This window comes from Hippocampus bargibanti, linkage group LG22, assembly GCF_051943395.1.
Source record: "Hippocampus bargibanti isolate YZ-2025 linkage group LG22, ASM5194339v1, whole genome shotgun sequence".
Lineage (NCBI taxonomy): Eukaryota > Metazoa > Chordata > Actinopteri > Syngnathiformes > Syngnathidae > Hippocampus > Hippocampus bargibanti.
In genome coordinates this window covers 7203413-7214855 of record NC_142755.1, presented here as the reverse complement: position 1 = coordinate 7214855, position 11443 = coordinate 7203413, and the positions used below count along the sequence as shown (strand labels likewise).

Sequence of the window (11443 nt, the reverse complement as noted above, 5' to 3'; positions counted from 1 at the left end):
GTAAAATAAAGTTTTATTGACCTTTTTGATGGTCGTTGATGGCTTATGGAAGGAGAGTCACCTTCCATATGGACTGTTGGTGCTGTTCGGTCGTGTGCTTCCGCCGAAGAACACTCCGCCAGCCGTGGTGGGTGTGTATTATGAAAATAGTGCTTATTATAAGGTTTAATTTTCATAAATTTGACGTTTGTAAGACAAAACGTTTGTAAGTTGAGGTGTTTGTAAGTTGAGGTCTCACTGTATATATATATATATATAATATAAATATATATTTATATAAATATAAATATTATATATATATAATTTATGCTTTGATCCTCTCCTCTTTCATCTAGTACTGCTTCATGTCACAAGATGGTACATGGTACATGGTACAGCAAGTGCTGAAGAATGAATGACTGTCTTTGTGTTGTCATGTTATTTGCTATTTAGTTTTTTTCTTTTTTTCAACTTCAAGATGACGCCGCAAGAGTGGCTGCCTTTCCAGCAGCTCCTGTATTTTGTTTTTCTACTTCTTTCTTTCCTTTTCCTTTCATAACTTTGCTGCTTTGAAATATAAATTTTCCCACAGTGAGACGAATAAAGGTACAATGATACCTTGGCTTGCGAACTTAATTGGTTCCCAGACAGTGTGTAAGGCAAAAAGTGTGTATCCCAAACATTAATTTCCCATAGGAAACCATTAAAATGAGAATAATCCGTTCCCAGGTCCCCATAAAACATAATGTTCCACTTTTCAATCCAATCCAATTCTGCTTCCTGCTGAGTCGCAAATTAAACAAATTAGGATGGAGATAGGGTTACATTTTAGAATGAAGTTTTTGTTCGAAAGCGCGAAAGAAAGGAATAAAACAAAATTTCACAAGGTTTCGGGTGTCCTTTAATAACTCTGAACTTTGCGTAGGCCCGGCAAGCTGCCACATCTTGTTTTCAAACTGTTCACGAACGGGAGAAAAGCTTTTTTGTCCCCCGGTGGCCATCATCAGATTTGCTGGGTGGGAAAAAAAAAAAAAAAACAGAGACAAACTTGTGAGTTTTTTTTCTCCAAAACCAACACTGGGGAAGGAGTAGCAAAGGCCCCACGCACGTACCAGCAGCGCTCGATCTTTTGTTTCAATGGGCAGCAGGAAGCTTCCCACGGCGCAGAGGCCACACGCGGCGCTAAAGGGACTCAGCGCCAGAATCACCGAATGAGACATGAGCACCTGAAGGATACGCGGAGGAATGTCATGCACGCGGCCGAGTGGGGTGGTGACGCCGCTGGTGAGAAATCCGAATCATTTCCAAGCCGTCTCGCTGAGAGGAGGGGCTCGTAAATCAGAGCGAGATGCTTCGGCTAAACTTCGGCCCTCCTCAAGCCACAAGGATCGCTTGAAACCAACAAGTTCAGTGATACCTCAGCTTACGAACTTAATTGGTTCCCAGAAAGTGTGTGTGAGGCAAAAAGTTCATCTGCCAAACATTTATTTCCCATAAGAAACCATTAAAATGAGAATAATCCGTTCCCAGATCCCCATAAAACATACTTTTCTACTAATAAGCCTTAAAACTACACAAAATATACCTTATTTTGTGTATAATAAATGTGCTATTGGATTGTAATGAAAGGACTAAACTGTATTGTATAATAAAGTTGTTTTATTTACCTTTGTGATGGTTGTTGATGTAGTGGCTTCTTGATGATATCCGAGTGAAGTTGCCGTGCTTTCTCTGCAATAATACCCTCACTCCCACTGTCCCATGCAAGCTGCTTTTTGTCAATTCAAATTAACACAAGTTTTTCAACCTTTTCTATTGACTGAGACCATTGCTCAGACAACAGAAACACCCTTAGCCGCACGTAGCAATGGTCGACTTAGCATAGTGGTACTGGGACGCTAAGTCACACAAACGCACACCTCGTTCAAGTTTTTCGATGATCTCCTTCTTCTGCTTGACCGTAACTTTCTTTTGTGTGCTCTTCGGCTTAACACTAGTCTGTGATGGGGTCTTTTTTTGGTCCCATAATCGTAAAAGTACTTCACCCTATAAGAAACCACATCTGCACTAAAATAAAGTGGGTGTGGAAAACTAGTCCGCCAGCCACCGAGGCGCTGTTCGACCCTACGGTTTAGTGTTCAACCGCCGAAAACTAGTCCTCCATGCACTGTGGCGCTGTGTGGTTTGGTTCGTCTGCCGAAAACTAGTTCGTTAGCCAAGACTATCACTGTACTTTAGATTTTACCTGTGCCACAAAGGGAGCGATCATTCCTCCGATTCGACTGACCGATGTACAAAAGCCCATCCCGAGCGAGCGCGACACAGTGGGGTAGACCTGACGAGAAAGCAGAGGCCCGCCAAACACCGCCATGACCGACGGCTTCCGGAGAAACATCGCTGAAAAAAAATTAAGGAGGCCTACCTCGGCAGTGTAGATGTAAACCGCGGTGAAGTTCATGGAGACCAGCGAGCGCAGCAGCAGCAAGAGGATGGTGAAACCCAGCCTGACGACACGGCCGAGAGATGAGGCTGACGGGGGGGTGACGGTTGGGTTCGGGTCTTACCTGCTCGCGCAGACACTCAGCGTCAGGAAGAAAAGGCCCGTCGCCAACTGCAACAGCATCAAACTCTTGCGCCGGCCAAAGGTGTTCAGGAGGAAGACGTTGACGGGGATGACTGGCAAGACAGACGTGTGTTCAGTGGACGGACGGGCGTCTTTGGACCCTCTTCTTTTCCTTTCAATGGTCGCCACAGCGAATCGATGTCCTCCATCTAACCCGGTTTTGCGCATCCTCTTCTCTCACACCAGCTACCTTCACGTTCTCTTTGACCACATCCATAAACCTCCTCTTGGGTCTTCCTCTCGGTCTCCTGCCTGGCAGTTCAAGGCTCAGCATCCTTCTCCCCATATAGTCACTCTCTCTCCTCTGGACATGTCCAACCAAACCATCTCAGTCTGACTTTCTCTCCAAAGCCTCTAATATGAGTTGTCCCTCTAATGGACTCCTTCCTGATCCTATCCAACCTGGTCACTCCCAAAGAAAACCTCAACATCTTCATCTCTGCTACCTCCAGATCTGCTTCCTGTCTTTTCTTGAGCGGCATTGTCTCCAGTCCAAACATCATGGCTGGTCTGACCACGGTTTTATACACTTTTCCTTTCATCCTAGCTGAAACCCTTCTATCACACCTGACATTTCTCTCCAGCCTGCCTGGACACGCTTCTTCACCTCTTTTCCACACTCTCCATTGCTCTGGACAGTTGACCCCAAGTACTTAAAATCCTCCACCTTCTTTATCTCTTCTCCCTGTAGCATCACTCTTGCACTTGGATCCCTCTCATTCACACACATACAGTAAAGTCTCGTTATATCGATATGGGATATATCGATAGTCCCGGTTATATCGATACTATTTCTATGCACGCACGGAGAAAATTACATGCAAACAGGGTCGGATATATCGATAGTCCCGGTTATATCGATATTTTTTCGGACTCCCTTGAATATCGATATAACGAGACTTTACTGTATATAGTCCGTCTTGGTACGACTGATCTGCATTCCTCTCCTTTCCAGGGCATAGCTCCACACCTCTAGTCTCTCCGCCACCTGTTCCCTGTGTAGCCACAAGGGGGGGCACAAGCTGGTGTCTTATTGAGCCATTCCCAAGCCCGGATAAGTACAGAGGGTTGTGTCAGGAATGGCATCCGACATAGAAAAATTTACCAAAACTTCACCAAGTGGACTTTATTTTTTCCAAGAGACCACCGCGTGGTCCGTCTCCGGCGCGGGACTCACGTGCAAGCTCCCCCAAGCAGCTGATGAGTAGAGTGCGGTAGTCGTCAGCAGCGAAAGGGACGCAGTGACAGCGGGTCCCCGCTGGGTGCTTTTCCACCCCGCGGTCGCCATCCGTCACGCACAACAAGTTCTTCTCTAGAAGCTCCGAGCCGCTCAGAACCGCACCATAGTAAACGAAGGAGGCCACAAACCTAAAGACGGGAAGTGAGCAAAGGCTTTTCGGATTCGTGTCGTGCGTCAACTCACCACGAGTACCAGAGAAGCAAGGAGGTCCTCCTGAAGGCGGAACCGAGCAGAACCCTCCAGCTGCCTCTCTCCTTCTGAAAGAGAAACAAGTGAGCCACAAGACAACGTGGACCCATCCACCTCGGCTAACCCAGTGTCTGATACTCATGACAAAAAGTTAGCGGACACCAACTCTGAAAAGTTGCCTGCCCGGCCATAAAGTTGCCTGCCCCATTTTTCACAACTTGAAACACAAGAAGATGACTAATCGCAAAAAAATCCATTGTTGTTAAGGATGTACCTACCACAAATGTCCCTTACTGATGATTTTTCTCCAGTTGTTTGTTTATACACTCTTACTGCTACAAGCCACGTGAACTCCTCTTTCAATAATCATAATGATACATTAATTTCTCAGCGCCTTTCTAAGCTCTCAAGTACACTTTACAGTCACGGGATAATGTAGGTTTACATTTCGTAGCGTCATAAATTTTCTTAGCTTCTTTTGAATCTTTCTTCTGGAGCTGAAGTTCTGTGGAAAATGAGATGCAAACGCACGACCTTATAACGAAGTCCGGAAGCACGAAGCAGGCTTCTGATTGGCTGCCGCAGCAAGTATTCAAATTGCCAAACAAATCGAAATTGCAACATTTCCAAACCGAACGAAGATTTAGAAATTGGAATAATTTATTCCGATTTCGAATTTCCGAATCGGAATTTCTGAATCGGAAATTCGGAATCGGAATTTCCGAATGGGAAATTATTCCGATTTAGAAATCGGAATAATTTATTCCGATTTCGAATTTCCGAATCGGAAATTCAGAATTTCGGAATCGGAATTTCCGAATAGGAAATTATTCCGATTTAGAAATCAGAATAATTTCTTCCGATTTCTAAATTCCGATTTCGAATTTCCGAATCGGAAATTATTCCGATTTAGAAATCGGAATTATTTATTCCGATTTCGAATTTCTGAATCGGAAATTCGGAATTTCGGAAACGGAATTTCCGAATCGGAAATTATTCCGATTAAGAAATCGGAATAATTTATTCCGATTTCTAAATTCCGAATCGGAAATTCGGAATTTCGGAATCGGAAATTATTCCGATTTAGAAATCGGAATAATTTATTCCGATTTCGAATTTCCGAATTGGAAATTATTCCGATTTAGAAATCGGAATAATTTATTCCGATTTCTAAATCTTCGTTCAAACGTTTGCTTTGTTGAATAAAGCAAACGGGCGTCCGGGCAGACGTTATTTCAGACACTGCTAACCCCCCCCCCCCCCCGCACGGCATCACCCTCTACACACAGCGACCGTATCCACCAGACGCCCGGGCGGCAGAGAGGCTTTGTTCATCTTGGCAATCCACTGGAGCGTGTGAGTGGCGGCGGCGGCGTTGCCCGCCGACACGTTGAAGCGGGCCGACTCGGGAATGAACTGAAGGAGCGACAAGGCAAAGGTCAACTTTGGCCCGTCACCGGCAGGCGTCGTCTCGTCTCGCCCATTTCCAAAGACGGAGGACCTTGAAAAGGTAGAGGAGCACAATGCTGGGCGCCACCGAGATGCGGATCATCCACCTCCAACCCAGCGTGGGCACCACCGACATGGCCAGCGTGATGATCAGCATGGAGCCGCACATCCAGAAGATCTGCGAGCCGAAAGGAAGCGCGTGGGCCGGCGGCGGGCGGAGCTGCCGAGGGAGAATTTGCGCGCCGGCGACTCACGGCGGCCAGAGGCAGCAGGACGCCCCTGTACTTGGCTGGGATGAACTCCGTCTTCAGCACGTACCTGCGTGGGGCCGCAACATCCCTTCAGCCTCTTGACAAACGTTTGGGAAATGTGACTTTGTGGCCGAATTCATCTATGCTCATATAATAATAATAATAATAATAATACATTTATAAGCGCCTTTCAAAACTCTCAAGGTCACTTTACAGTCACGGGATAAGTTTTTCTGTGGGTGAGCAGTGGCACCCACACGCGCAGTTTTTTTGGTTTTGTTTTTACTTCAAGATGGCGCCGCGAGAGTGGCTGCCTTTCCAGCAGCTCCTGTATTTTGTTTTTCTACTTCTTTCTTTCCTTTCCTCTTCCTTTCATAACTTTGCTGCTGTGAAATGTAAATGTCTCCACTGCGAGACGAATAAAGGTACATCCAATCAAATCATTCAGTTGCTAATCAAATGCATCGCAATAACTTTTTTTTTTTTTGGGGGGGGCGAGGGGGCAAAAAGACAGAGGGAAAAATGTGCAATGCAGCCAAAGGCCGACGGGTGAAGGTGCGCGTGCAGCTGACCCCTGCGAAACCGCGGCCACGCCGCAACCGACCATGCTGCGCAGGAAGATGAACCAGGTGTAGGATGGCGCAAAGGAGGTGAGGAGGGAAAAGTAGGCGCTCCACACGAAACCGCCATACACGACCTGTAGACATGCACACGATGCAAAACAACGTCTTGAATCATCTCCTACTTGCCCGCCGCGCCAAACAAGGCGCCACCTTCCAGCGGCCGTATTTGTCCGCCACGTAGCCGCTGAGGACGCCGCACACCATGAAGCCCAGGAACACCATCTGCAAACACACCAACCGGCAAAAACAAACCCACACGGACAAATCAAAGTCACATTTTATCCGCCTCCGTGCATATACAGTAAGACCTCAACTTACAAACTTTTTGTCTTACAAACGTCAAATTTATGAAAATTAAACCTTATAATAAGCACTATTTTCATCATACACACCCACCACGGCTGGCGGAGTGATCTTGGGCGGAAGCACACGACCGAACAGCACCAGAGGTTAAGTTAGCAACAGTCCTTATGGAAGGTGACTCCCCTTCCATAAGCCATCGACGACCATCAAAAAAGTCAATAAAACTTTATTTTACAGCACAGTTTATTTATTTAATTACAGTCCTCATGTAATGCGCCTCTCTTTCCAAACAGCAATTCCCTTTGACCTTCGACCTCCAACGCCATTCCATCAAGCCGTCAATGACCATCACAAATGTAAATAAAGTGACTTTATGATACAATGCAGTGTATTTCTTTTATTACAATACAATAGCACATTTATTATACACAGAACAAGGTATGTTGTGTGTAGTTTTAAGGCTTATTTAGTTGAAAAGTATCTTTTATGGAAACCCGGGAACGGATTATTCCCATTTTAATGGTTTCCTATGGGATTTTTTGTTTTGAGATACACACTTTTCACCTTACACACTCTGTCTGGGAACCAATTAAGTTCGTAAGTTGAGGTCTCACTGTACAGCAGAGGTCCCCAAACTACGGCCCATGGGCCGTATCCGGCCCGTCGGGACATTTGGCCCGGCCCCCTGAACAATACCAGAGATGCTATCAGATTTTTTTTACTTTTTGGCCTCCAGAAAAAAAATATTTTTTACAAGTCAAACGTCGGTTTTCGATCAGTATTTGTTCCTATTTTAATCAATGTAATCAATTTATGTTGTTTATCATCGTGATTGAACAATACACGCAATCGGTCGCAGCCCTCCAAAGTCTCAAAGGGACTACAACGGGAGGGGATATTTTTGACCAAGTGTACCAAACCGTGGAGAAGTTGGACCTGAGTTACAGAACTGTGATGACGCATTCAGGCCCAACAGTCTCATTGACTTCTATGCCGCCCTCCCAAACGACACATAGTCTATGTCACAGATGTCAAAGTCAAGGCCCGCGGGCCAAATCCGGCCCGCCACATCCTTTTTTTCGGCCCGCGAAGGCAAATCAAACTTGTTAAATTCCATGACGATTGCTAAAATCTGAGCCAAAATGTCATATTTTTGGATGTCAACCACAATAAAAGTCATTATTCTTGACTTCAGATTTGAAAACGAGTTATTCATTAATTTGCTGCGTGCTCTCTATGTAATATTTGAAGGGATTTAAACATTCTAATGGGTTCCCCAAATTCATAACGGCCCTGGAGAGGAAACCAGAACTACAATGTGGCCCGTGGCAAAAAATGACTTTGTCTATGTCAACTATCAATAAAGTTGAAACAAGTCCAAATGTCACTGTTTTGTATCCATTTTCTCACTCTCTCTGTCGTCTGTCTATCTATTTTTATTTGCAGCTGTGTTTCTGTAAACCCCTCCCCCCACCGCCGCGTTCTTGACCAATCACGTGCGGCTTTAACCGAAGACTGGGGGCGGGGAATTGAGGACAAAAATAAGTCGGCTGCCATTTCCTTGTTAGGAGAACGGGCTCGTTCGCAAACGACACGTCGCTGATATTGGCGCTATCCCGAAAAATAGTTCGTATGACAAGGTAAAATTCTCGTGAATTTAACATTCGTGAGCCGAAACGTTCGTTAGCCAAGGCGTTCGTAAGCCGAGGTATCACGGTACAAGATTTTTAAAAATAGAGATTTTTTTTAAAGTGGAAAATTCTAACACAGAAGGTTTTGGTGCAACATCACCAAAAGAAGCAGCTTTCAAAAGGCTAACGTCACAGATGACCGCGACGGAAGATTGCAAGTGTTTGAAAGGTTTTGGGGGAGAAAAATCCACCTCGCCACCCGATTGAGTGCTGCTCTGAATTCAACGTACGGTGGACACCAGCGCCACCTGCCAGTCATCCAGACGCCACTCGCAGCGGATCTCGGGAGACGCCACCGCCAGCAGCATGATCTCCATGGCCTCCACGATCTGCACGCGCGACAGCAAGACGGTTGTTTGGGTGTCGCGCGACAGCAAGACGGTTGTTCGGGTGTCGCGCGCCGAGCGGATGACGGCGCCGTACGTTCGAGCTCCCCATAATGACAAAGAGCAAGACGTGGAATGGTCCGAATCCGAGGCTCTCCACCGCTTCCTCCACCGTATACGTCTGCTCTGAAAGCAAAAGCGGCACGCTGGGGGGGGAGTTTCGGGCCAATGTTAAAGCGAGCTGGCGGGAAAAGGCGCCTGAGTCACCTTTGTCGCCGTCGAGTTTTGCGGCATGCCGCCGCCGCCGCTGTGGCGGTTCCACCTCCTGCAGGTATATGGCGCCGATCAGTTCGGTCTTGCCGCTCTCGGCCATTCTGTAAGCCAGAAACAACAAACGGTGAGGCTCTGGCATGCACAGTTTATTGTATTCTATTTGTGATTGTATTTTATTTATTATAGTACCTATGCTTGTCTGTGACTGTAAAGCAGGGGTGTCAAAGTCATTTTTTTGCCGCGGGCCACATTGTAGTTATGGTTTCCTCTCAAGGGCCGTTATGAATTTGGGGAAGCCATTAGAATGTTTAAATCCCTTCAAATATTACATATAGAGCACACAGAAAATTAATGAATAACTCGTTTTCAAATCTGAAGTCAAGAATAATGACTTTTATTGTGGTTGACATCCAAAAATATGACATTTTGGCTCAGATTTTAGCAATCATCATGAAATTTAACAAGTTTGATTTGCTTTCGCGGGCCGAAAAAAATGATGTGGCGGGCCGGATTTGGCCCGCGGGCCTTGACTTTGATACCTGTGCTGTAAAGTGCCCTTAAGAGTTTTGTAAGGCGCTTATAAATGAAATGTGTCGTTGTTGTTATGTGGCGGCCCGGTAGTCGAGTGGTTAGCACATCGGTTTTCACAGTGCAGAGGTCGCCGGTTGGCGTCCCGGTCCGGCCTCCCCGTGTGGAGTTTGCATGTTCTCCCCTGCACCCGCGTGGGTTTTCTCCGGGTCCTCCGGTTTCCTCCCACACTCCAAAAACATGCACGGCAGGCAGATTGACCACTCCAAATTGTACCAAGGTGTGAGAGTGACTGTTGCGCGTCTTTGTGTGCACTGCGATTGCCAACAAAACCGCTTGACAGAATGAGAGATTCTTATTGCACATTCACAACACTGTCCAATCGTAAACTAAGAACAAACCTTTTATACATTCCAACATTTACGTTATAAGTGAAAGACGAGCCAAGAATTACAGTAAAGTGTCGTTATATCGATATCGGATATATCGATAGACCCGGTTATATCGATACTATTTCTATGCACGCACGGAGAAAATTACATGCAAACAGGGTCGGATATATCGATAGTCCCGGTTATATCGATATTTTTTCGGACTCCCTTGGATATCGATATAACGAGACTTTACTGTATTTGCTCTTGTCTGCCAAGGTGCAGTTGGAAATGATTTGAATCTGTTGAATCTCGGTTTTCCTTCTTTAGACGGTTGCGGAGATTTTGTGGGAGTTTCCAAATGAACAAACAAGCGATTTTTTTGGTTTTCAGTTTGTACACTTTAACAAACTAAATGGGAGGAGGGAAAAGTCAACCGATTTCGGATCGGAGGTTGGCGGGTTCGGGGTCAACTTACACACGTTTGACTCTTGTTGTTGGCTCCCAAAAATGAAGACAGTTCCGAGAGCGAGAAAGCGGGTGGCACTTGGAGATCTGGCGGTTGTTCCCTTTCGACTTTTCGTCTTTAGCGTCCTGGTTGTGGTCGAGGCTTCGTGGCAGGCAGGTGAATACGGAAGAAGGCGGGGTGGTTAGGAGGGGACGGAAGGGGAACCCCACCCCGCTCGGTCGTCCCTTCGTTCGTTCAGGTGTACTGCGTATGGAAGGCTGGACCGGAGCAAATGCTGTGTACATACACTTTATCAAACGACAGTTAGTATTAAAAAGATAAATTGTTTCCGTCACAGACATTTCTATAAATATTAACATTCCCACATCATTTCAGCAAATCACGAGTGTCGAGTTGCGTGATGCTCCTAAAACCTATACCCAAATTTCAAACTGTATCGCGAGCAAGAAATAATTTCGAGATTGTAGACGTATTTTGTTGCTGTTTAACGTCACACTTATAATAATTGACATTCTTTCAGATTTGCCCAGTCTTCATCCATGAATTGTTATACTGTAGCCGTTGAGGAAGTAGCAGCGCTCCACTGGGCATTACGGTAGTCTGCGGCGAGCGAGCGGCGTGGGCCGCCTTCAAAATAAAAGCTGGCAACAAATTCATGCCCGGCGGTGGTGTGGATGTAAATCAGGGGTCCTCAACCTTTTTGCGCCACGGACCGGTTTAATGTCAGACAATATTTTCACGGACCGGCGGATGAATATAACAAAATAAAATGATACGACATGCATGGAAACTGTTTTTTTCTTTCTTTTAAATATACGTACTAATAAACGTGAATCCATTGTGTATTTTTATACAACTGGATTAGCAGAGTCCTCTTAACATCCCGCCAACAACAACATATGTAACGTTGTCTCTGCCCCTTAACGCTCTATGGTCACCATGGTGATGTTTAAACGTGCCTTCAAAATAAGATACACCACAAAAACAAGTACAAAGCGCATGAAAAATACAACTCACTACAACTGAATCAGTGGGACCCCTGAGCTTGTTTCTTTGCAACGAGACGGTCCCATCAAGGAATAATGGGAGACAATGACACCCGAAGTTTCTTGCTTATGTCCAGTCTTG

General features: G+C 45.7%; 1 protein-coding gene across 13 annotated transcripts; it reads right to left on the bottom strand.

Moving 5' to 3' along the window:
• Nucleotides 1-428: 428 nt before the first annotated feature.
• Nucleotides 429-10850, bottom strand: svopl (SVOP-like). Of its 13 annotated transcripts, XM_088988563.1 has the most exons (17): nt 10325-10844; nt 9137-9263; nt 8942-9048; nt 8772-8860; nt 8579-8677; nt 6505-6576; nt 6304-6428; nt 5735-5798; nt 5533-5658; nt 5319-5447; nt 4026-4099; nt 3780-3970; nt 2544-2655; nt 2402-2483; nt 2225-2314; nt 1092-1205; nt 438-991 (listed from the first exon to the last, which is right to left on the bottom strand). In XM_088988563.1, the coding sequence occupies exons 3-17, from the start codon at nt 9045-9047 to the stop codon at nt 983-985; spliced, it is 1482 nt and encodes a 493-aa protein (XP_088844689.1). In that variant the 5' UTR covers nt 9048; nt 9137-9263; nt 10325-10844; the 3' UTR covers nt 438-982. The 13 variants fall into 13 exon arrangements, with proteins under 13 accessions (XP_088844690.1, XP_088844683.1, XP_088844684.1 ...); XM_088988564.1 differs by lacking the exon at nt 6304-6428 and having other exon boundaries at nt 429-991; nt 6481-6576; nt 8540-8677; nt 8772-8880; nt 10325-10849; XM_088988557.1 differs by having other exon boundaries at nt 430-991; nt 6304-6576; nt 8540-8677; nt 8772-8880; nt 10325-10850.
• Nucleotides 10851-11443: the final 593 nt, after the last annotated feature.